At 36.5% G+C, this 27,236-nt stretch overlaps 1 protein-coding gene across 2 annotated transcripts in view; it reads left to right on the top strand.

Moving 5' to 3' along the window:
- gabrb4 (gamma-aminobutyric acid type A receptor subunit beta4) overlaps positions 1-27,236 on the top strand; it is a 48,924-nt gene that overhangs the window by 6,619 nt on the left and 15,069 nt on the right. For both annotated transcript variants that reach the window (XM_088441182.1, XM_088441181.1), the window contains exons 3-4: positions 19,774-19,841; positions 20,740-20,960. In XM_088441182.1, coding sequence (XP_088297308.1) covers positions 19,774-19,841; positions 20,740-20,960 — 289 coding nt within the window. The remainder of the gene's footprint in view (positions 1-19,773; positions 19,842-20,739; positions 20,961-27,236) is intronic.

Genomic DNA, 27,236 nt, shown 5'->3' with positions numbered 1-27,236 from the left:
AAGTGGTGACCCGTTAAATGTCTAAGAGTATGTTTTGTAAAGTAATGAAAATTCACAATCTACGCCACTACACTTAACTTTTTTTTTTCTGTACATTAAGTCTTCTGTCATTTGTCCTTTACATTGAGCGCATAGTCTCTCATACAAGAGTTACATATGTTGCACATAATACGCACTTGCACACACTTGAATAGGATTATAATACAGACACTATACAGAAATGATTGTGATTTTTCTTATATTGTTCCCCATGGAAAAGTGAATAACCTCATTTAGCTCCATTGTTGTTGTTAGCGTGAGGTGGTCCAACTTCATTCAATGAGGCGTGGGTTTTGCACTTTGCTGTGGCATTATGTTAAAGAGTGTTCTCTCATTGACAAACAAAGTTTCTTTTTGTTGGAATTTACATGACTAATAAGAGAGAAACAATTTCTGGCAAAGATTTCAACCTCATGATGAGGTCGTCTTTTATCTTTTATACCGACTGTGTAATCCTCAAATTTGTCCTTCTGACGGACATATATCAGCCGAGGCTGTTGTCGTCACTGGAGTGGCTTTTATGATCTCCGCATCCCTCGTTTACAAACCATGAAAGCCATCTCAAATGGCTTAGTGTCCCCACGCAGCTCTTCCGTAAAACATGATTATATAGAACCAGATCTTTTTAAACATATTAGCTGACAACATTCAACAGCAGAGATGTCGATGTTCAGTGCTTTAAGCAAAAGTCCTGTTAGTTATGTGGTAAACTACTCTGATATATGTTGAAGTACTTTGGTCACATAACTCAAAACATACCGATTTTTTTTTTGCATATCTGTCTTTGAATAATATGAATTCGAATGTGAAATAAGTAATATCCTGTCACTTGCACGACTTAAAATGATTTTATTTATATACCTCCTAATTTGATGTAGTATGTATTTGTTTTAACGCATTGAAAGAAGATGCCAGGGAGCTGACACTATACCCAGTTGGTGAGAACATGTCAAAGTCCAAGATGGCACATCCACTTATTATCACACTATCACGAGCGTGCCATCACTTGGCTAAAATACTCAGAGAAAGATTTGAAAGAAAATGACTAAAAAATGGTCAAAATACAACACAAGTGTTAATCCCAGATGCTATTTTTTATTGTCTTTTTGTTTTGTTTTTCCCCCTTTCTAAGTTTTTGGCTACAGAGGGTCTAAAAATGGCTGGCACTAAATGATTTAAGTACTTGAATAATTGGTCACTTTAGGTAATTAAATGCTAAAATAAGTGAATTATTATCTATTACTTTATTACCCAGGGAATTGATTTCTTCAGTGTCTATAGTAATGGATTGCTTAATTACTTAAGAACATCAAGTAATTGATTATCTTAGTATTTAATTGCCTAAATTGTTCACTTTAGTACTTACCAAAAGTACTTGATTTCTTTATTTTCATAATAAATGATTACTTCAGTACATAATTCATATAGTGACAGCCATTTTAGGCCGTACTTTAGCTAAACATTTGAAGAAAAATAAACAGATAAGTACCTGGATTGAATAAATGTCTGGATTCTTAAACAAAAAAAAAAAAAAATTATGTCTTTGGCCTGAGTTAAAAATGAGTTAAATAGCACATTTGAGTGGCAAGTCAAAACCAGAGCTGTCATGGTAGTCTAATATTTCTTTCAAGTTTGACGTCAATGCATTTTTCCTAAGGTGCTATTAGCTATGGAACTTTGAAAAATATATGTGCCAACATTTTAAATGTGTTTTTCTTCAAAACTAGGAATATCAACCTAACTGTATTCATATTGCTGTAACTAACTGTAAATTGACTTTGTAAATGGGCTTTTACTTATACTGTATTGCACTTTCCTACCTTTCTACCTACACAAAACGCTTTACAGTAACTAGCCATTTACCTACTGATGACGCAGCATCAGGAGCAACTAGGGGTTCAGCGTCTTCCTCAAGGACACTTCGATGTGGTCATGACGGTCAGAGGATCGAACCCACAGCCTCTCGGCTGGGAGAAGACCACTCTACCACTGAGCCATGACGTCCCTAACGGTCAATTTTATAATGTATCACCATCTATTATACCTCATTTTAAAAGGGAATTACGTGTAAAATTAGGATATGTGAAAAACTCAATTTTATTTTAATTTTCACACGCGAGGACCCTTTTTCCACAGCTGGACTCAAATTTAGGGAGCGAATTGAATGTCGGCACAGTTTTTGGAGCATTGTGTGCTGGTGTGCATACAGCAGAATTATTTTCTCTTGGCCATGATAGTGTTGGACAATGTGCGATGCAGCATTGCAGTGGTGAGGATAGAAAAGGTTTCAGTTCAAGTTGTATTAATAAATGATCACCTGTAGCTTTTAGACAGACAGTACAGAAGGGAGAAAGTATGCTGCTGGGATTGCAATGTCAGGGTAATGAATCGCTCTGCTGAGAGTAAAACCGAAGAACGGAATGACTGTTTGAGTCCCTGGGGGTTTCACTGGGTTGCGAGAGCAAGTAACCTGTCCTTGTAAAGGGACACTTAAGGCTCTTTCCCGCTTTTCCTCTTAGTTAAGTGTCTGTGATAAAAGCAGACATGTTCCACCGTAATATATGTAAGGCCTTGCAACCTAGATGCGTTATAGCACAGTAATTGGCTCACAGCAAATCGTTATTTAAAATGTTCATGATCTGTTGACTAAAACAGAACTCCATCCATCCGTCCAGCCATTCATTCATTTAGTTATTTTCTCAGCCACTTATCCTCACTTGGGTCATGGGCTTGCTGGTGCCTATCCCAGCTGAACCTGAACTGGTTGCCAGACAATCGCAGGGATTAGGATTATTGCATTAATGAGCATAAGCAAACCAGTTTTGCAAATATTCATAACCACACTTTGTCTTGTCATGTCATGCCTTGGTCCTTTTGTTATAATGTTGCAAGCTATGGTTGAAATCTATTATTTTAAAAGTTATGAAGCGGCATCGTTAAGATTATGCACTAAAATCAAAAACATGTGCAAGTTATTCCGGTTGTTTTGCCCGTTTGTCAAGATCTTAGGGCGGGGGTTGGGGGTCCAAACACGGTCTTCGAAAGCTGCCGTCCTTCGTGTTTTCCAGGTTTCTTCTTCTTCTGCTTCTGCTGAGCTTGCCGATGACCTGATTATTTGAAACACGTATGTCAGGGAAAGAAACCTAGAAAACACGCAGGTTACCGGACCTTGAGGAGCAGGTTTGAACACCCCTGACTTTGGATGACCAGATGTCCCGTTTTAAGCAGGACAGTCCCTATTTTGAGCCTTACGTCCCAAGTCTCGATGGACTTCACTAGCCCCATTGTTCTGTCCTGATTTTGTCTAACTCGAATCTGACGCTCAGTTATTTATTTCGTTTTTTTTTTCTACAGCAAGCCAATTGTTTGAGCCATTCATATTTCTCAATTTTACTTAGCGATGTATACATTAAATCAATTTAAAAGGAATTTAAACTGTTTACTCTCACATCCACTTCATACCGGAATAAAACTACTTTCTGCTTGTGTGTTGGCAAATCATGGGAAATATTGTCTCAACATAGCAAATTGAGCTTTCTGGTGGTACGTTCCCAATATGGGACAGCAAGTTATCTTGTTTTATTACAAGGTTTGCCAAAAAAAGGGCGCTTGTTCAATGATTGAAAGCTATGTGGAAGCAAAAGAAAGTGAGAACTAAACAGTTGAATGGATTTGCGTTCAATGACCACTCACACAATAGGACATCTCATATGTTAAATGAAATACTAATTCAATGCACTAAACAGCAATGGCTGATCCATGAGCAAATTGCAGGGGGTATGTGGAAACATCTATATGTTTGACCAACTCAGAACAGCTGCATGTCAGTGCAAGTTACAGGGGCAGAGAATACAAATTTTACTTCACTGGCACAACACCCCTGTCAAGCAAAAGATAGGCCAGTTTAACGCTGTTGAATTGTCATCCAAGATAGCTTTCAGCCAACATATTAACACAACGTCTGGTCGCCAAATTTGTTAAATAATTTCTTGCGATTATTAATTGGATATTTCATTTCCACCAAACTTGTCATGTCCAAATTTTTACTTTTGAAAAACCGGTCACCCTACAATAGCTGAACGTGTGAAGGCATTCATTGGACGTGAGGTGACACCTTTAAAACACTAAAATTACAATTGACCGTGCATATAATCAGACTTTCACACATCCTTTAAAAGACTTATTTTATTTCAAGCAAATTTAGTGCGTGTGAGGCTGCAGTATGCCGTATGTTGAAACGAGACAGCTTTTCTATGCCTGGACTAGATATTCATCACAATGCACTTAAGCTTTAATGGTTCCAGCTGAAAGAGCATTAGCGTACATGTGACACTTTAATGATCTTGAACATTAAAAAGCATCAGTAGGTGCCAGAACCACTGGAATGCAAGAGCCAGACTCTATCTGTGAGGCACAAAGAGGCTATAACTGTAACCACCTGATCTCAAGCCATAAGCCCCCCCCCCCCCCCCGATCCGACTCGGCCGAAGATCCGCCTGCAGTCATGACACCAAAATACAGTCACCTGCCACCATCTCTTCCGCTCACAGCCTGTTTTTTTCTACTTTCATTTCCCACTGACTCAAATGAGTACCAGCTGCAGCTTGATATTGTTTGTAATGGAAAAGCATAACATGTAGCCATGAATCCAAAGATCTCACAATGAGATTGGTGTGTCGAATAGGCAAATAATTGACGGAATATAAAAGGGAAGGCCAGGCGGCATATTCATCTAATTTTGTGTTATGTAACGGTGTGGAATTGCAACTAAGATGGACTCCAAACACAAGATACTGCTTGGGTGTTTATAGCTTCTGGAAGAAAAATATATAATGTGAAAAACAATCGAACGGCTGAAAAAGTCTTGTTGATGATGAGCATGTGTACATCCTCCGTTTAAAATAACTGAGTGCATAAAAATGAGAGATTAATTAAGATTTGTAATTAATTGCTCAAATCAATCTCTTTTTAATCTCACAGAAGAATTTCCAAGAAAACCTTAACTAGAGTGTTTGTTAAAGCCTAAATTCACACTGTAGCCTGAAATGACCCAATTCCTAGATATGATCCTTATCGCGTCTGTTGTCAAATAGGTAAAAAAAAAAAAAAAAAATGCAACAACATAAAAGTGGCTTCAGTCATTTATTTCTTTAACAAATGCAATTGTAATTTACCCTGTGCTGAATTTCTGACTAGTTTAAAATGCTTGCTGCAACATTTACTTGAGAACATCAGGAGGGATAATGATATTTTCTCTTGTTCCTCACCAAATAATTAAAAATAAACATTTAAATAAAATATCGGACATCATGTCTGTTGCTGAATAGCTCAAAAGCGGGCTGTTCTTGAGTTAAATTTGGTAACGCTTCATTACGTGCATTAGCATTTTTGTTGCTATTGTTGCTATTGCTGTCGCAGCTGGGTGCTTTGCATTGATATGGTAGGCTAAAACTTGCTTCTGTGGTGACCAAACTCCTCACAAAGAATTACTCTTAATCAAAGGTGCCACCGGGGTGTTTCATAAAGTAAATTTACCATTCAAGGAAATTCTCAGATGCTCTTACCTTTTCACTTCTTCTTTCTGCTCCCAAACCCACAAGAGGAGCCTATTGGGTTACACCAAACATAATGACAGGCAACTATGGAAGACAGTTTCATTGATATTTGTCTAAATCTCACCTGTCACATACACTACAAGTGAAACAAAGTATTGCTGAGGTTGAATTTACGAAAAAAAAAAAGTCTTCTATCTTGCATTTCCTGTCCAAGAGCCAATCAGAGAAACAATGCAATTTTGGTCTGCATTCATTGGTTACTTGAAATGCATCCCAGAATGCTCTCGTCAGCTAGAAACCTGAAACCAGGACTAAGACAGGGAGCAACTACAAATAAATCTCTGGTAAAGTCAGCTGTGTTACATCTGTGCATAACAAGTAGTGAATTGAACCAACAGTTAATTCACTTAACTGATTATGTTTCTCCACTGCTTGGTGGTACTGCAAGTATCAATTGTTGCATTGACTGAAGGATAATTGCACTTTGCACTATAAAGATGCAGCAGTTTAGCAGAAAAATGTTTAAATCAGATGAATACTTAAAAAGCATAAAAATGGGTGTGGTGACCTGACAGATATCTGATGTAATCTTTGTCCAGATGATTACAACGACGGATGAAAATTGCAATTCTGACATTTTTAATTTGCCGTTTTTTGGAGCACGTACTTCATTCGTTTGTCCATGGAAGGGTGTCCATCGGTGACGGACTGACGAACAGTCCGTCAGTGCTGACGGAATGCCCGTCTCAGTTAATGAGCATCCAGAAAGCAGAAATTTAAAGATTAAAAATGAGATTAACGTGACACTATAACTATGAATCTAATTACCGGATCCAAATTAATATGTTAATTTGACACCCATAATAATGACAACTTTTGTGCAGCTGTTGCACCTTTTGGTCCACTTATGGATATCTTGACAGCTCTCCATAAGAACTCTGACGAACATTTGCAGGGCATTGGTGGCAACTTGCTTTCTGGCAACTGCAGCTACTGAATGATATATGGCAGTCAGTTATTCCAAGGCCAGTCGACACTTTTACAATACTCGGAGCAAGCTCTCAGGCTGTGTGCTGCCACGTGTCAAATGGCGGGGCTGCTTTGCATACGGGCTGATAGCGCAGGTCGTCGTAATTCAGTAGCAAAGTAATGCCGATTCAGCACAAAACAGGAGCGTGTTGTCAGAATCCCAGAATGGATGTTGGGGCATGTACAAGTGATATCTATCCTGATGAAAAGAGAACGGCCGGTGATTTATTACAAAGGAAACACAGGAGAAAATGCTCAAGCTGGGCGCTTTTGCCTTCACTTAGATTTTCGATTTGAATTAAATGAGGTGTGCGCGTCGGCTGGCGGAGGTGTGGTGGAGAGGAGTGCTATGAGATAGCGTGTAGGAGAGGGGAAATACTTCATCCTCTCATTCAGAGTGTTGTTTTCAGCAACTTTGAAATGGAGGTGGAAAATGCTGATAGAATGTATTACGCTCCTGGGGCTGAAAAAATGAATTGGGATTTTTTTGACGGGCATTGCCTTTCGATTCAATTTGCGATTTTCTTTTAGAACAACAATGAAAAACATGACCAAATATTGCATCATCCAATCAAAGCATTAAAACCTATTTACTATAATAATGCAAGACCCGACAAAAGAGACTGGGGTTTAGCAAAATGGCTTCAGTCGTATTTGTTGTCATATTAATTGAGCCTTTTGGTCTCAACATTAATGGTGAGAATGGTGAGAAGGGTCAAAAACTATTTCATCCAAATTTTACATTTTTATGTAAACATAATTGCTAAATTGTAATCTACTGAATGGCAAGCTCTTTATCATGGCTGAGAACATAGCCGCACTAATGAAGCCATTGTAATTGTTTGTTTTTTGTTTTGTTTTTTTATCTCAGATATGTTTGAAAATATATTTTTCTTACTTTAAAGCAATCTGAAAATCTGATTTTGCCATGTATAGGCTGCACAGAAATATACGTGTCAAGTTGTACATTAGAAATTCACCCTGAAAGATAGTACATGGACGTTTTTTAAAGTTTTTTGTTTTTATTTCAAACTTCATTTTTCAAACTGCCTGTTCACAACATCATGACTTAAACACAAACTGAACATACCTGAATGTTTAAAAACAAGAGCAGTGTCAACATATTCTTAACATAACACCAACACACTCGTATTGTTAGAATACTACACTAACATAACAGTAACATGTCTGACTGCATTTGCTAGTGGGAGTGCCATCTGATGGCAAGTGAAATAGCAATTCAAACTAAAACTTAATACTTTGATAGAGTCGTTTTCTATCCCATTTTGTTTACAGTTGTAAATTGCCCCCTGGTGGCAAGTGGAAAAAAAAAACACTGAAGATAGTCTGAAATTAATGGTAATTATGAAACATATGTGATGTTTAAAGCTATTGGCCCTAACACGCTTACATCCAGAGCTATTTGGAAAGTCTATTGTACCCCAAAAAACGTGTTTTGTTCATTTGTGACTGCTGCATTTGACATTAGCTATTAGCAGAATTAGCTTCCCATTGTTTGCCTTTCATGAAACTATTTGCATTTTTTAAACCAGTTAGGTGCTACTTAGTGTAACCTGGTCACAGTAGCATGCCGCGGATTGTAGTATCGCGCTAAAAGAGCTCTTTGTGAGACTGAGGAAGGAGCGGGATCCACCATCCACCCCCTTTTCTTTAGGGCCATCCCATGGTGAAGTAGTGATTGATGAGAAATGTGACCTTGACAGAGCCAGGACGGGCTGGCCAAGGACAAGATGTGGCCATTCAATTCTTTCTGGAAGATAAACAAGGCAAGAAATGTCATTTCTAGCATAGATAGATGTTGTCAGCCTTCTTACCGGGAAGCACACTTAAAAACCCATCCCATTACTGAATCCCAAAGGCAGGCAGACAGTATAAATAAGGTTTACATGGAAACACGATTCACAAGTCATGCAGAGCTGGAAAAAAAAAAAAAAAAAAGATTGCACGACATACCTACTTCAGTTGACAATGAATAGAGGATTCTTAGTCAGATCAAGCTCAGGTGTTTTTTTTCTTTGTTGACCCCTGATTTTCTAATCTGTGAAATTTAAGTCTAAGAAGAAATAAATATTTACATATCATTGAATGCATTCATATATACATATTCTACACATTAAGGATGGGCAATTACCAATATCAAATATCACTATCGGGCTGATAATTCAGGATATGGGTGCAAGGCATACAGAGGACAGATGCTCATCAACATGTAATATCTGTAAGTATATGTACAGATATATATGTACAATCTGCTCTTATACAAAAAACTACAAAAAAGATATATGATACACTGTACTACAATTGCTAATCAATTTTGAACATATTGAACAATTGAACATATTTAACCCTTGTGGCAATGTTTTACAAATTAGGGAAATTGCTTTGATTTTTTTTTTTTTTTTTTACGATATCCTGAAAGAATCAATGGGAAAAAATATACTAGGGAGCTGAGGTTTCCAGCAGATGATTAAAACATGTAAAGTTTCAAAATGCAATGATTCTGTCGTTTATATTTAATTGCAGTTGGACGTGTGAGATTTTATATACATAAATAATCATTGTCCAAATTCTGGACCATCTAAAAGCATTATTATTAGAGATACATTTTTGCAGGATTTACTAAATCATTTTTTCTGCGATTTTGCAACAATCCATTGAGTAGCGGTAAAGCTATGTCAACAGAAAATTCTTTGTTGACTTGTGTTTCACCTCAAAACAGTAGGTGGCGCTAGAGACCATTCGATGGCTTTATCTTAAAGTATCATTGTCTATTCACAAGCTTCAAAGACAAATCATCCATTTCCCATTTTTTTATGGGTGTTCATAAATTCAACCAAATATGTATGGATAGAACTAGTGCCACTGAACAATTTGAGTGCTTGTAGAAAAAAAAAGTCATAAATACCTTTAATTATTACACCTTTAAAGGCAGTTATACAATTAGGGAAAAAATGCAATGTGTATAGTTTACAAAGTGTGTGCACAAAGATTAAACACAAACTCCATCAAAATAGACAAAATCGGAAGAAAATAATCAACACAATACAGTTTATTACATGTTATATGTTCAAGAGGAGTAGAAAGAAGTAGAAACCATACCGTAGTCTTATTCTAGTATGTTCTGTTTTTATAAAAAATGTAATTGAGAAAATGTTCAAGTGAATTTCTAATTATCACCTCTAATTTTAAATGTGTCGTCCCACATTTGAGTCCAGCGCTTTTCATTTGCTCCATATGGGTTCATATTGTTCTTCTAACATTTATACAGCTTGTTTTAGATATTCCTGTTCTATTTTTTTGTACCTTGTTGTCACTTTGACTCTTCTATCCAAAGACTTGTGTGTGTCACATTGTCTTTTCTTCTTTTTTGATTCAGGGGTGATGTGGTGTTCAAAGGTTCTTTAATCTCATCCTGCACGATGCGGCGGTCCGTTCTTTTGGTGCTTCGCCATTTTATGTTCAAATGGCTTTCGATGGCATTATGAGAGGAAACAAAACGAAATGAGATCGACAGGGGATAAAGGCGAATGGTGCATAGGGTTTGTGTGGCACATGATGATAATCTGCGGTCTGTAGTCAGAATATAAATATATGGTAATTAACTAACACCTAATGTCTAGTTTGTTTACAGCAATTGTATTTCTAATTGTTCTTCTCATAAGTGTTTGCAGCTGTTTTGACTTGACTGAATTATACATAAAAGAAAATGAGGTCATCCAAGTACTTTCAGTGGAATGCTTGTCAAAACAAGAGGCAGCAACACTAATTACTTGCACCAAAGTCAGTGTGATGATCACATTTGAATAAATTAATAAACATGTTTGATTCCTATCCCAACTGTAAACATTGTGGTGGCTTCACACCTACCGCCTTTTACTACATCATTCATGTAGCCCTGGCAGGATGTGGTATGAGGTCCTGTAAATGGGATTTACTGCAGGTTACATGCAAGGTTACTCAGGAGATTAGTTTAGCAACATGGCGTCAGCTAAAAGAACCAGCGATGGACGTCCTTCCCCACTTGTCCCTATAGTGCTTTTTTTTTTTTCCCCTCAAGATTATAAACAGGACACGCCTAGCATTGATTAACACGGTCAATGTGCAGAATAAATGAAGCCATGTGAATAAATCATACATTGAAACCACAAAGAAATATTAAATGAATGACATACTTCTAAGGCAGTATCCAATCTTCACCCCCATTTTCCATGCATTGAATTTTTTTTCACCACAGCATTTCTTTGTTGTTTTTTTTGTTTTTTTTTTTTGTTTTCCAATAAATTGACAGAGCTGACTGGATTGTGAGTAAATAGATTGTTTAAATAGATTGGATAGATTGTGCCAATTTTTCAGTAATATTTGTCTGTAGGAATGCTTGAAATATGCTTTCAGGTTCTCTGCTTTTAAAATGGCTGGTATTCAAAAAAGAAAACTAATTAAAACTTCAACCTTTCTAAGCGTATGGAAATTGGGGGCGGAGTTCTTCTAGGTCACCGCATCGGGTACTGACATACTAACTAAAAAAACTTTTTTCATCGACTGTTCGCTCGTCGAGCTATGTCATTAAGCTACTTGCGGGACAGGGATTTATGAGTTGGAAGGTCCCCGGTTAATATGTGCGGCGTTTCATAATTCAATGACAAAATCAGTGTGTGCAAATACGAAGGAATGTTCATTTTACGTAGCTTTTTAGTGCAAGCTCTTAAGTAGGTTTCATTCATCAGCGCGGAGCTTTTGTGGCAGAAAAGGACGAAAAGATGAGGCCACCTTTACTTATCCTCTGTCTTTGTGACTCGCCGTGATGTACTGCCTCTGCTCTCTTGCTTTACCTCATCATTTTCTTATGCCTTCTGTTCTGGCTCTTTCTGTTCCCTGTGTCAGAGCTGCCTTAATGATTTCCCTTTATTCACCAGCATTCCTTTAGCCACACTGGCCGCAGCAGTATGCAGCATCTTCGCTACTGTCCAACACAGTGCAGCACTGCACCTGCAGTACTACAAAGTTCACGCTTGATCTTGTGCTACACGCAATCACTATGTGATTTGTGACTAAAACTCACATGCCGTTCCTAAAAGTGTTTTAATTAACAACAGTAATGTCTGACTGCACTGCAAAATGGTATGTGATTCATAGTTTATATCAGGGTTTTTCTTTTTGCAATGAGTTTCGGATGGAGAAAAATAGAGAGGTAAGGGCCACTCCATGTTACTTTAACTCAATGAGCACATTTAAAATCAATTCAGCAAATAATAACACGTTTTTTTTTGCTTAAGGTAATAAAGTAAATTACCGTATTTTACGCAGAATAAGGCGCACCCTCAATTAATGACATATTTTAAAACTTTTTTCCATATTTTAGGCACACTGGATTATAAGGCACACCCTCAATTAATGACATTATATTAAAACTTTTTCAATCAATATTGTAATACTCAAAGTAATAACAATAATAACTCAAATAATAACTCTAAACTCTCAATAGCACATTAACTCAATGTCAATATGAGCAATCTTGTTCAATTGTAAACACACAAAAGAAACAGGTAAAGCTTACTTCAATTCATTCCCCATCTACGAATCCTAATCTCAGTATTGATCCATATATAAGGCGCACTATCAGCTTTTATTTTAAAAAATAAGGCTTTTAGATGTGCCTTATAGTGCGGAAAATACGGTACACTGTTTTTCACATTTCTAAAACTTCACTTTTTAAAACCATTGCGGCCGTGTCATATTATATTTTTAGTAAATACCACAAGTTGCAAAACAGTTGATGGCAGGCCGCAAATGGATGGCTGGCCCATAGTTTGAATACCATTGCTTTATATCCCAGAGCTCTGGTTTGTATACCGGAAAGGAGCCATTCTCCTTTACTATGATTCCGAATCAATATAAAATGTCCCAACATTGGTTTAAAAAAATAAAATAAAATAACTGTAATTATGCCATGAGTTCACTGCCAAAAAAAAGGCAACAACATCCTGTCACACACCAACAGCATGTCACAAAGGCCAATTAAATGCACCATACAATACAACAATGGCAATCCAATGGGCGTAGTATGCTTTTATTTTGAAGTTGGCCTTCACAGCAATGGTGGCTCCCAGCTAGCTTTACTCTTCCAACCCCTCTACTCTATTTTCATATCCATCACATCTCTACTAATACGAACACAACCTCTGAATCTCTGAAGTAGATTCAGACAATTTTTTTGCACGTCTATGCATTGAAGAGAGAATGATTTTCAATCAAATAATTTGCAGGTTGAACCCTTTGTATGTGGTCCTTCACCGAAAGGCCGCATGTGGTCCAATAGAAAATGAGGAATACTTGTGTGCACATGAACTATACAGCAAGGACTGTATAAATTACTTTAAGCATTTGGTAGTCATTGCAATCGTGTATCGTGCCGTTTTGCATTAGCTAGAAAGACATTCTTTGCATTAAGCTACCATGTAAACCTTTATTTGTAACCATGACAACACTGTGACTGGGACGTGACAGACCACTCTTTTTAGTCTGAGTTTTCTGGGCCACCATCAAGTTAGATATTAATCAAGTTAAAAGCAGGAAGGGTCTTATAATATTTTATCACCACATATGACTCCATAGTGATGTTAAACAGGCTCTTTTGGTAATTTACAGTTCATGCTGTCAAGGGTAAAATTGGGCAAAAGGATTATTTCCTTATGCATAGAAATATTCAACGTTTCTTTTTTCAGGTAATGTACTGTATTGCATGTTAATACAATGCATACAATATGTTAATTATGAAAGTTATGGCCATTTGTGCACCGCATCTTATGATATTTGCCTGACGAGGCTCAATTACAAAATGTCCTTGAGAGTGACATGCCGTGGCTCACGGCTCTCGACTCTACATCCGCTGAAATCGATGTGATGTGTGCATGTTACATGGTAGCTCACATGTTGAAGGTTTTTTCCCACTTTCATACGTTTTCTTCCGACAAGGCCGACACGTAGGTTAAGTCAGGTGGAAATCTGCCAGAGGCTGTGTACGTTGTCAGTATATATGGTGGTACTGCGATAAAACGGCGACCAGGTCAAGGGGAACTCTGCAGGTAGTCTTTAGCCAAAATTATTTGCATGATATTGGAAGAGTCTATGAAATATGGAGGGAACCAAAACCTGATTGATTAAAGGGGAAGTGAAATCATTTGTTTTTTCTATGTCGCCCTCGAGTCTCAACATTGTAATCCGACCTAAATTCGCATTTGTGGAATATGAATTAAGCACCATGTCCACCCACTTGTGTCCAACTCAGGGGACTTGAACAGCCAGCCTCTTGAGGGTTATTGAGAATAGGTTCTTCATTATGGAAACTTTTTAAAAGTTGTTTTTTTTTTTTAACTGCCTATTATTTATCATCTTCTATACGTATGAATTTTAACTGAAAAATGTGCCTTTGCTCACCGGTTTAAAATTGCGATTAGCATTAGCACCCCAGTGATTACCATTTGAGGTCAACGAACAGTAACTACCATTTAGTGTAATAACATTTCATACACTTTATGTTTGTTTGTACAATGCTTGTAAGGGGGATGAATCTGATTTTGCGAAATTCCCTTTTCATGTGGGTGACTTTGCTGTTCAGTGTATTCAGGTATACAGTATTTCGATTAATGTTTTGAGGCCATATTATTGATAACAAGATTTTTTTTTCTTCACATATCTGACTCACTGTTGAGGTGATCGACTGGCAACCAGCACAGGATGTACCGCGCCTCTTGACCAAAGAGATGTTAGGCTTCGGCTCACCTGCGACCATTATGATCGCACGAAAATGGATGATCATTTTGTTACAAGTTGTCTCAGATTCTTGTATAGTTGAGGCAACACAAACGAGCTGGCTTTATTTGTATCTGAATACGTTGGCCACTAAATCATTTGTGTTGTTGGCCACACAATAGTCCAAACTGCGTTACAAGAAAAGCTGTTGATTTCAAACATGTCGTCTCGGTTCTCGACTGTGTGAGCTAAGATTGCTTTCCTGCCATTCTTTACTTGCATCTCGTTCTATTGAGGCAGAAATAATTGATGTGAAACACTGTTTTAAACGCGGGGGAAGAATTTGTCGCAATATCTTGTTTCATTTGTTGGATTCTTGAGAAAAAGGCTTTCAGGAGTGTATTCGCCATTGAAAACAAAAGCAAACATACACTCGACTGGGTAAATCATGCTTCTCTTGCAACACTGTAGGGAAAATGCTGCACAGTTGCTATGGAGCCCTCTGTTGCTAGGCAATAGGTTTATTTTCTGAGTTTTTTCTTTCTTTTTTTTTTTTTTATTATAAGAGGCAGAGTGGTGTTTTCTTTTCTGTCCGGCAAATGTGTTTTCAGTGGGAAAGAAAATTTCAAAAATGACAATTCAATCTCAATTTGAAATGCTCTATATGGTGCCTATTCAACTGAGCATGTACATATTTGCATAAAATGTGAGCGTCATGACATGCAGGACTCTTGGAATCATTGAATGCATGATGCTTGATGATGATGTTTACGAAATGTTTTGGAACTCTTTGCGTGCTTAAACCGTCACTTAAACCAGATTTCACTTGCTGTGCATATTTTGTTGCTATTTGTCTTTCTGTCTTTAGACAATAAAAGGAGAATTTTCACACTAATAGTTTTTAAATTAAATCTCATTATTTTGCCGGTCCTGCCCACTTTAAAATATGTTCCTCCATGTGGCCCTTTAGGTAACTTGAGAGTGCCACCACTGATCTAAATAGTCGCACTCTTGTGACTGTAATTTTATTTTATTTTTTTTTAATTCCGCAGTGCAATTAGAATCCCCATCACTACAAGAGGCACAACTAATGGCAGTTTTTGAACGCAGTATTCTTTGATATTCCAAAATGTCTCATCAAAAACAAAATAATGATTACAGGGTGGTCTCACTACATGGCTTTGGCTCGCCAGCTATCCTTTTTTCTTGAGCACAAACGCTTTCTGTCTCATGACGTCTGTTCAACGTTAGTAGTGTGATGAAGGATTCACGCAAACCTGAGCTCCTTTTTTTCTCATTCAAACACTCCCTTGGCAGACGAACACTCCACTCCCTTGACAACTGATAAAGCCTGTAATTATCTAAATGGCAGACTTATTGTGTTACATGAGGCTAGAATAAACACTGTTAACCTGAACACATACTGTGTCGTGATGTGTCCACTAAAGTCCGAAGCAGTGGGAAGCCATTCTTCGATCTCAGTCTAATGATGCTTTGTATTCAGCAATCAATCACAAACACACATGCAGACATGTATGAAACATTATAATTTCGCTGTATTCTTATCATATTTTGCCTACCTCTCATGAATTTCAATTTGACCGAAATGTAAGTCATTATCAGTCAAAATACAAGCTTATAAATGGCAACATTATTTTAAGATTGTCCAGATGTGCCCAACTTTATACTAAGGCTTTTTATCTTGTATATCGTTATTGGTCACGTCAAATGTATCGTGTGTGCTTTGGCCGATTTTGCCCGTCCAAATGAAAGCATCTAGTGTTTGGCTGGGTGCAGGCCAAATGAGCAACACTCACTGTTTGACAGACTAACGGGAACCACATTAGCAACTATCGACAACTCGTGACAGCACTTATCACAATTGGGCTGACGTTGCATGCGTGGGCACTTTTTACGTCTGTTGCATACAAGAGGTTTATTTAGAATTGTGCAGCACCTACGCATACGGAGCATTTTACAATTATTGAGAAAATAATATAGTGGACACTAAATTTGCCACGAAAGTAAACCGGTGATAGCAAATGAAAATTTGTGAGAATTATATGACTAGAAAATGGAAATTATTGCCATAGAATTATATTACCGCACCAAAGTGTTGCATGCATATTTCCTGGCTGCTCAGAGCAATATGGCTAAGGATAAGAGCAAAAACAACAACAATAATCAAGCTGGTTGTTTTGCAACTAATAACTCAATTGAGTTTTGTTTTAAATAAATGTTCCCCATTGAACTTAATTAAAATAGGATTAATCTTTTTCACCTCACCCCCCCAAAAAAATGAATTAAATTAAATTAAAATTAAATTAATTTATTTTTTTAAATTAAATTAAAAAATATATATATATATATATATAAAAAAAAAATATATATATATATATATATATATATATATATATATATATAAAATGTGATATAATAATAATAATTATAATAATAAACATACATATATATATATGTATGTTTTTATTATTATTATTATTATTATTATGTTATTTCTATCAGTATCAGCAAATATCGCTTTTTATTTACTTATTTATGTATTTATGTTTATTGTTTTTAATGCTGTGACAGGAGCCCTACATTTTTTCTTTTTGAATCAGAAACAAAAAGCATTCAATAAAAACGTTCAACCCAAATAAATGACTTTATGGTTTTCAACAATCCAGACATGTTTTTCCAGTTCAGACATTCAATTCAAGTGTTTTTTTTTTTTTCCCAGTAGAATATCCTGTTACCAAAAATACTTGATACAGTAGCTTCAGCCCTTAATACTTTACATGCTATACTTTTCTTTCTTTCTAATATTGTTCTATCTTTTCAGGAATTTTTCTAGATTTGTGGATTATCTGCACTTACATTTTAAAGAAGCCAAATTGGACTCACAAAACGTATTCACTCAAACATTAATTTTGATATTTGATAGTGCTGTTGTTCAGAATAAGTCAACAATTAATCCATTAGTGAAGCTCAAGCAAATTTATTTTGAACAAATTCTCATAACAATGTGAGAGTGGCATCAAAATATGCAGCGAGCGAGACTGTTTTCTCGCGAAGAAATGAACTTTGACATCTCTGGGGAAAACACTTACTGGTTGCTTTCTCAAAGCCCAATGGAAAATGACACTAGTTTTCCCTTCCTTTTTTTCAGTTTTGCAAGAGATGGGTCAGGGAATATAACAAAGCTTCAGGGCATTCAGAAATGGGAAGACAAGGGCGGCGGGAGAAAGTAGGATTATAGGACATGAGACAACATGTCTTGTGTGATTATCACAGGATTTTTTGATGACTGCTAATTAAAACTAAGAAAAGGGCCCCGTTGAGATATCCTGGAACCAAGTTATTTATTTTCTGTGACATCAATTGAAGCATGTATTGCAGGCTGTTTTTACTGTATTATGACAGAAAACTAGACAAATGTTTTTGGACAAATTACAAATACAGTACATGGACAAAATACGGTAGGTTGTTGGACCTTTGTTTATTTATTTTTTTAATCAAAGACAACAAGACAGAACACCACCAAACAAAAAAATGAGGCAAAAAAAAAAACAATGGCAAAAAAAAAACCACTGCAAAAATGAGGATGATGTTTGTTGTGTTGTTTTTGCATTTTTTTGTGGTGTTCTTTTAATCATCATTTGCTTCCATGTCATTTTGGTGATTGCATCTGTTTTGTTTTGTTTTATTTTAGTGATAACATTTTTTTGTTTGAAGTTGATCTTTTTCTTTGTTTTGTTTTGTTGGAATGCCAAAAGAGGGCAAATATTGTTTCACAACGCTACAATACTCACTCGAAAAGTAATAATTTGTTGTTCCAATCGTAATGATGTAGAACAATACTGCAACAAATGCAAAAATGTTAGAAATATTTTGAAAATAGCTTTGAGATGCCATCCTCTGCCTGCATTGTCTTCACCATACAAAACCAAGAACGTTTTATTTTTTTAACAATATGCAAGATTCATTTTAAATGAAGTCAGCTGCTGTTTGCAAGTTTGTTACATGTTCATTGCAAATGGATTCTCTTTGTAAAACAAGTTGTCTGAATATTTAAATGAGCTTAAGTGTTTATTGTACGTGTAAACAACTTGCTATGCATATCTGTTTACAACATGTACTGCAATCATGTAAATGAGGCATAGTTTGTTATTGCTGCTGCTTTACATAAATTTCTAGCATACACTTTAGCCTGGATAAATGCATGTTTTTACCTTGTTTCATGACCCACAGAGTAGCGAATCTTATTCTTCTGTTTTATGAACGCTCTCTAAGCAGCAGCAAAACAATTTTGTTTTTTGCTGTAACCGAGAATCACAAGTAACTTATTACATGTTCTTCTATATGTGCAAATTGCCAATAATCATTTTCATTAACCAAGGATGTCCAAATATTTTCCTCCTAGAGCCATATTTAAAATTATCAAACAATGCAAGGGAAATCACGCTAAAATTAACCACTTGACTATCGTGCGTGTGTTTTTTCAATAGCGTGTTGTTTGAAAAAAATTTTATATGGTAAATAAATCAGGCAGAAAATAGCTGCTCCTCAACTGAACAGCAGCCAAATTCCATCTGTACTGTATATTCAGAGGCAAAACAAACATAACATTCTATCGTAAGATTACAATTTCAAGGAAGTAAATTGAAAATGATTCTTGTGATTTGTTCAAAATATGTGCCATAAGTAGTGAAAATCCTTTTTGCTTTTGAAAATATATTGCTAATTTATTGCAAAAATCATTTTTGCTTGTGAAAATGTATTGCTACGTTCAACGGGCCACAAATTCCTTCCTTGGCCATATATTGCACATAAATGGCATAAACAGTGTAAGAAATAGTTTAGCATGCACAGTAGAGGTGATGTTCCTGCATTTGAAGCAGTACTTCTCAAGTATATTTTGCCAAGTCCCGCCTCAAAATAGAAAACTTTTTGCGCAACCCCCCCCCCCCCCCCCCCCCAACTTGAGGTGCTGACTATAAAAAGATTTTATATAAAAATTGTATAAACATACCTAAAACTGTATCCTTTTAAACCTTAACCAGACAAAAAAGCAATATGAGTTAGCTTTCAACTGTTAACTACTTTTTCCAGCATTTATATGGGTTATAGCTTTGTCTAAAACAGAAAAAAATAAGTGCCTGAAATTAATTTAAAAAAAAACTGTATGAAAGAAAGTTATGTAGTAAACAATGCAAAAAAACCTTATCTCTTATTATCACTGTTGCTTAATTAAGAGCAAAATTGAGCTTTAAATGCACACAACAGAAAGAAATTGCATGCTTTGTTTTAATAAATTCAAACATTTTTTTTCTTTTTTTTTTTTGTTTTTTGATGTAAATTTCTCCTCCTGTTTCCGCAGGTGCTCCAGTCATAGTTGGGATGAGCATCAACATAGCAAGCATCGATTCCATCTCAGAAGTAAACATGGTGAGTAATATTTAATATTATTAATAAAGATCAATTGCTTCATTCAAAGTACAGACTATTGTTGGTTTTCTAAATGTGTTGTAAATCTGAAATTTATTGTTCTTTTGTGACATTAAAGGAGTATTTAGATGTTAAATGTCAGTACCACTCAAATCTTTGGAAACCCCTTCCTTAATTTTTTTTTTATTTGTTTCCTTGCATTTTAAGCTAATAGTAAAAACATATTGACTATGCAGCCACACACAAGGACTCATTTGCTTAAGTCAGCAATTTTAATCAAACCAAAATTTTTTGGATTTGGGTTTTTACAAAAGAAGGCAACTCTTTTGTCATGATGACAGCTTTGCAAACCGTTGCATTTTATTAGTTAGTTTTATAATGTAGATGATGCTTTATGACTTGTAATGACTTTAAGTTCAGGGTTGTACATTTTCAAGAGTTAACATTTTGAACTTCCTGACCGCTTAATGTGTGTAACGTTAATGTGAAAGTTTTTCCAAGCTTTTGCTACTACCATAAACACATTACTTGGCTGAAAACAGATCTTTTACATGTGTGAAATAGCCCTGAATTCAGTGAATTCAATTTTCTGTGGGAGCTAGTTAAAATAAGCTCTGAGTAATAAATGTTGGGGACTTCTGTGCTAGGTAATGTAGGTACTTTTTTGTACTTGTTTTGACGACATGGAAGACATCAAATGGCCATAAAGAATAGCCAAGAAAATTCCTTTTAGGAGTGCATGTGGGCATGGTAGAGAACGCTGGGATTTGTTCAAAAGAAAAACATCCCAGTTTGGATGAAGCAGATATTTGTCATATGTATGTCGTATGCATGTGTGTGTATGTATGTATTGGTATATACCGTATGTGTATTGATATCCCGTTTCCATACTTTGCAGGACTATACCATCACAATGTATTTCCAGCAAAGTTGGCGAGATAAGCGTTTGGCCTATGGTGAACTGAACCTCAACTTGACTCTGGACAACCGTGTCGCAGACCAGCTTTGGCTCCCAGACACCTACTTCCTAAATGATAAGAAGTCTTTTCTTCATGGAGTGACGGTTAAAAACCGCATGATCCGACTTCACCCCGATGGGACCGTCTTGTACGGGCTGAGGTAAAAACATTATGATCACTCACTAGCTACAATATAAATGACAGATGTAAAAACTGTAGCAATAAAAATCATGCAAATTTTTGGTTTGATTTTTTTTTTTTTTGGATCGACATTGTCAGTGAACAAACATAAAATTTAACCATGTGTTTATTTTTGTGGCTGTTGTTAGCATATTGCTATTACATTCGGAGCATGTAAATGCTGTAATGCCATATTTCCCTGTTACATATGGAAATCAAGCAGTGAAAGCGAACACGTTCAGCTCTGAAAATATGGTATTCAAATTAGATTGTACCATTTGAGCACAAAAAAATGAGGCAAGAAAATTGAGAAAAGGCTGAAAAATTAGGTTAATGTCAAGAATCGTTGTGACGGTTGGGTAAATAAAAAAATGCAGCTATCTAAGATTCCTTTGGGACTGCTAAAACTAACACAATATCCTGAGGTTTCTTCCAAATCTGAATTAATTCAGGTGCTTTTCTTCACAAGTCTCTAAAATAAAGTGCTGTAGAGGAGCAGATAAAGCAGGAAATATGTTTTGTTCTATGAATAAAATGGTGGTGACAAGGTTTAGATCACACGAGGGCATGAATTATTCATGTGACAATCAGTGTTCAGACTCTCTGAATTACTGAATTTGTTCTGACAAAGAAAGAGATGAAATAGGATTTTTTTTCTCTCCCTTGAATGACTCTTTAGAAGGCTATAACTGTACACCACAGTAAAAATGCAATATCAATGCTCCAATAGTTGAACCTTAGGGTGAATATTCAACATTTGCATGGCTTTAATTCACAAGTTAGCATCTTGAACTTCGCTGAGATTGCAGATGTCAGTGAGATCAAAAGCTAATGTCACTGACATGCATTTTAGCAATCGCAAGACTATACTTTAGGACCATCCAATTTTCTAGACAGTTTATTCTATTCTCTCAGAGAGCTGGAGTTTATCCCAGCTGACTTTGAACGCGAACCATTGTACATTCTGTACTGGTATTTAGCCAATAGCTGGGCACTATTGAGAACAGGCAGCAATGATTTTGCCCGGTCAAATCTGCTTCTGTTTTCGAATGTCGGACATTTTCTGGCAGAATAACAAAGGTTTGATAAGGACAAGAATTGCAATGTATGTCACAGCTTGAGGACTGTTCTAATTTCCCTCATGCCAGACCCTATTTGACTCGCCACCCCCATGGGGCATATTTGTGTGGTTCAGGCAAAGCTTCGAGGTGGATATTTTTAGTCAACCTATTTTTACAGTCAACTACCCAACTTGGTCAATTTTTTTTTTCTCGTCTGCCCTTACCCTGTTCTCTAAATGTGGCGCCTACTCATAAGACAGTTTTATATTGTAGCAGCCGTTTGGTTAAATTCTGACGGGGCTCATGGGGGTTAAAGTCGAAAACAAATGAGAAAGAAACAGAATGAAATGTTGTTTTTCTAGCTAAGAAACAGGACTGTCTTTTAGTGTTTTGATTTCAGCAGTCGACGAACATGAAGAAGACTTCAGAATTGCATCAGTTAAAAATAGTGTTTGGTCTTAAAATATTGTGTGCAAATGAAGTTTATTTGCGGAGACAAGGGAAGTTACATCTGTTCTACACTGATCCAATTCAGTATGTCTCATACAACAACAAAACATGGAATCTACTGGCTACCATGCTTCTCCTGGACCGTTCATAGCTTTCATATCTGTACTATGTCTGAGGAAGATACTCATTCATCCAGGCCTGTTGTATTCTCAGGGCAATGGATCGATCGAATACTGTTCAGGTTGTCTTCTCTGTCCAGGATATGTAAGCCTGAAGGTAAAAGTAGATGAATTACTCCTTAAATTACAAAACATTCTGCCCAAAGAGGTCTGTGAAAGGCTAATCAATTTCACAACTAAAAACCTGGCTTTTTCAACACAGAAAAAACAGACAAACAAAAAAGTTTAAAAAATGACGAGACATTGAGTGTGCACATCACACTCAGATTACTCAGATGGAGACAAAAAATGGTAAGAAATGTAAGGACGACTAAATATTACAATGCATGATGTTAAAGCACTTGTCAGCCAGGAAACCTAACCACAAAAGGAGAGTGACTATAGTATTGATGTCACAACAAGTTTCTATAGTCGAGGACTAATAACCAAAACTGAAAGGGATAAACGAGTTAAAAGTGACTTGACTTGTTTTGTTTTTTTTACCCATAATTGGATCATTTCATGGGTTTTGTGGGTTGTTTCATCTGACATTTGTTTCAACAAATTTGGGGGATAAATGAATAACCCAATAAGTTGTCAGTGACTTTTTTTTTTTTTTACTTCAAACTGGAGAATTTTTGACCCATACACAATAAATTCTAGAGTACATTACACTCTGAACACACAATATTTGGTCCCAGTATAAGTTGTGTATATTTGCCTCTATTTAGATTGGAACCAATTGCATCATCTTATCAGAGTAAAATACACTCTCAAAATTTGCTAAGTATAATTAGGTTTCTGTGTGGACATTGCCTATTTACAAAATAAATATTTGGACTAACACTCGTTGCGCTGTCCATGTGCATGAAATGAAGCCTGCTCCAATGAGCTACCAAAACATCTTCTCAGACCACCACAACTGTCCAGTTTTGATCGATTGAATACCCTGAGAATCTCCTATCGCAGAAAGTGGATCAAGACCCTGTCAAAATGGCGCAAAACCCCTTGCTTCTTAATCTGAATTAGCATTCCCAGCTGCACCACTCGGGTTACACAAGTTTCCTTCGGAGCCATAAAAGTACTATCATGAGCTGAGAAGATTGGATGTGAGCCAGAAGAAAATGGGATTACACCTGCACTTTTGCACATCTGCTGATTGTGTGCTGCACGAAACGGGAATCTTGTTGATACGGATTCTGGCATTAGCTCTTCCTCCAAACATCTGCAGAGGTGTTTGTTTGTTATTATCACTCTTTGCATAATGGTTACTTTGAGACCTTGGATCTGTCCTCAAGACCATTTTTTTCCCACTAAAACAAGGCATTTAGCAGGCTTGAAACATACACTATTACCAAACATGCTAATGCTATGATTATTAAAAATACTCGACCAGCAATTTTCTTTTTGAAATGTTTTTATTTAGATGCTATTTCATCTAAATGTGTCATGTGTCATAGTTGAGTAGCATTTTCTGTTTGCTTACATTTTAAATAGTAGTGTAAAAATATATTAGGCTGCAATGTTGCTGGACAGTTAACTAAAAGGAACCAGAAGTCGCACAAAACACTATAAATATTATTGTTTTTTTTAAAAAAACATAATGGTTTAGCAATCAAATCACTTCAAAGAAATGACATTTATGAAATAATGTACATATATAATTAGGACTGTTTTCTGGTTGGGCACTCATTGTAAGTGAAAAAAAAAAGTATGTTAAATTATTTAACATGTTAGTTCTCTAGAAAGTGATTTATTTTGATGTTTTTGTTTGTATCCAATTTGTATATACAAAGGCAATTGTTATTTTCTGTGTGTTTTTATTTTTCATTGAGAGACTTCAGTGGTGTTCACTTGTGTTGCTATTCTCTCTGCAAGCAAGCTACAGCCACAGACTGTGTTGGTGTCGGAAGTGTTGCTCATGCATCTGCCACTGTCTCCCTTGCCTGGAGTCCACCTCCAGACTAGAGGCAGTTACAAAAAATGCATTCTTGATGAATAGATATACACTTGCCTCCTCTTTTCTTTCTACCATTCAGAGGCCCTTCCTCTCCACAAAGGCAAGAATTCATGTCAGACTTTGATGCCGCCCTCCATATCTAGTTGGATTGAACATTGTAGACCCATATCTACTGGCTTCTCCAAATCCCTGACCCTCACACTAAGACACCAAATGTTGCCTCTCCCCTGATTTTTCAGCTGTCACATACGAGCATGTTTTCGTTCATTGTGAGCTTTTGTTCTGAGTGCCAAGGAGGCAAAGAATTTTTCTCTGTCAATTAATCCAAGTTGCTACGAGGCTTTCTCTAATTCACAGTGCTACCGGGCGCAGTAGTTTGTACAAACAGAATGTCTTTTATATTTCGGCGAGGCTCTTACTTCTGCTTTTCTTCAATCTCGGTATTTTATGTTTTGTATTACATGCTGTAGGTATACCTCGTTCTTATGTTAGTTACTCGACGTCTTTATTACTTGCTATGTTGGGATGTGCTGCTTGCCACTGTAGGGTTTTATTTTTTATTTTTTCCAATACAAGTCTGCAATATGTGCAGAGTTGGGCTAGATAATGATCAAAATGTTGATAAGAATCTCAATTTGTTCATAGGAAGTTGTGGTATGACTACCTCACTTGCTACCTACGGATACTTGATTTTTATTTTGCTGTAGAGCTGAAGCAATGTATTTTGGGCATCAGGATATCCTACAGAAAATTAGAACCAAGTTGTTGAAAAAAACGGAAGACAAATAACCAATCCCCACCTAATTATGAACTTTTATACAGTGGTGATGATCATCTTTTTTATTTTGCTTCAATTTAGAGTGCTCTCCTTTTCTCCTCCAAATTTCTCCACTAATTCTGGTCTATGAGACAAATTTGTCAGCTGAAAGAGCAAATTGAAGTTATGGTTTGTTGAAAAGTGATCAGTACAAACAGCAACTATGTCAGGTTATTATTATGTCTGTTATGCCAGCCTATATGAAGAACTCCAGCACTTTTAGCCAATTGATGCTAGAGGCAGCCCGAGCCGCCAGTAAACGCTGATAACAGGTGCCCTATGTCAATGCTGGCCCAATAAACTTAGCGCCCTGAATTGGTGATTGCACGTGATTTTGGAACAAAGCTGTGTCATTTGAATTGGGAAATGAGTGCAACAGTAGCAATAGAAAGAAAGCTTCCAGCAACAATGTCAAAATAAGAGCATACCAAGAAATTCATCTCCATGTATTATTTGGTAAACTAAGGTTTATTTTGACATTGGTCTTCTCCACATTTCTGATGGATTTTACTGTCATGTGGAGCATGAACAAGTGTTACTGCGATTGGCTGTACCCTGATAAGTGGGTATCTGGGGCAAGAACAAATGCCTCAAGCATTTTTTTTGAACTGATGTACTCAAATGGTAGTGCTCTGAAATGCATCATACTTAAATTATATTAGCTGCAGTTGTACAACATCTCAATCAGCAACCACAATAATAAACACATTGCACCTCTATGGCAGAGAAATGCTAAATTTTAGGTAGGCTCACATTTATAATGTGCATGTGTACCTAATAGCGTAGTACTATACTGGTTTATATTTTGGATTCTTAGCTTCATTTGCTATGAGTATGTAGCTGTGTACAGCATACGATGCATACAAAGTCTAACGGAAGTTATTAATGGCGATGTTGCTTGTTTGCAACTTTTTACACGGGAAGTCTAATTGCCAAGTGACCTCTCCGATTAATGTAATTAGGTGTGATGTTATCTCCTCTCGTAGTGTATCAGCGGTGTGTTGCCCCGCTGTATGCAAGCAGCGGAGGATTGCTGTGAAGGCAGCAGGGAGGTGTAGCACAGCGGAGTGGTAACAAATGCAGTCTGAGCAGCAGAATGCTTGTGCAGCAGAATGCAGCTCAGTGTCATTGTGAATAATAGATATCACACACCGGTCACACACATTTCGTTTACTAGGCTACTTCTCCTACCTTCCGATATTATCAGCATCAGTGGTTCTCGATTTTGCAAGTTTCGGGACTGCATCAGTGGAAGACGACAAAAATGTGCCAATGACTTAGGCTTGAGCATAGAGCTAAAAATATGCTTTGAAAGCATAACATTTTGGATGATTATCAAAGAAATGTAAATCATGTACCGCCCCCTAAAATGGGCTACTGGCCTCTGACATAGCGTCAATGAGCTTTTTTTTTTCACTTTTGCGTATGCAGCTGCATGCTGAGCTGCCATACTGTACCATTTGCTTACAGAAGAAATAAAATGACTATACAGAAATGCTATACAGACTATACAAAAACGCGCCTGAATGCAAAATACAGTATAGACAATATGCAATTTGGGGCCAAAGGTTGTCTTATGTGCAGCTTATGTTTCAAAACATTTTTAGAGATTTGGATAGGTTTTTAAAATATTTCCACCCCATTGAATTCTATTTGTAAAATTGAAAATTTACTGGTATGTGAAGTTCATTAATTGGCAATTATCCATTAAAAGTTGATAGTTGTTTCTAAAGAGAAAAATAATATGAAAGTGATATTTTCACAGTTTAACTTAAAAAGTACCTTTTGCATTGTGTGGCTGAAGATTTTT

The sequence above is a fragment of the Hippichthys cyanospilos genome, chromosome 18, assembly GCF_059441005.1.
Source record: "Hippichthys cyanospilos isolate Australia breed blue-spotted pipefish chromosome 18, RoL_Hcya_1.0, whole genome shotgun sequence".
Lineage (NCBI taxonomy): Eukaryota > Metazoa > Chordata > Actinopteri > Syngnathiformes > Syngnathidae > Hippichthys > Hippichthys cyanospilos.
This window is presented reverse-complemented; position numbering and strand designations above follow the sequence as displayed.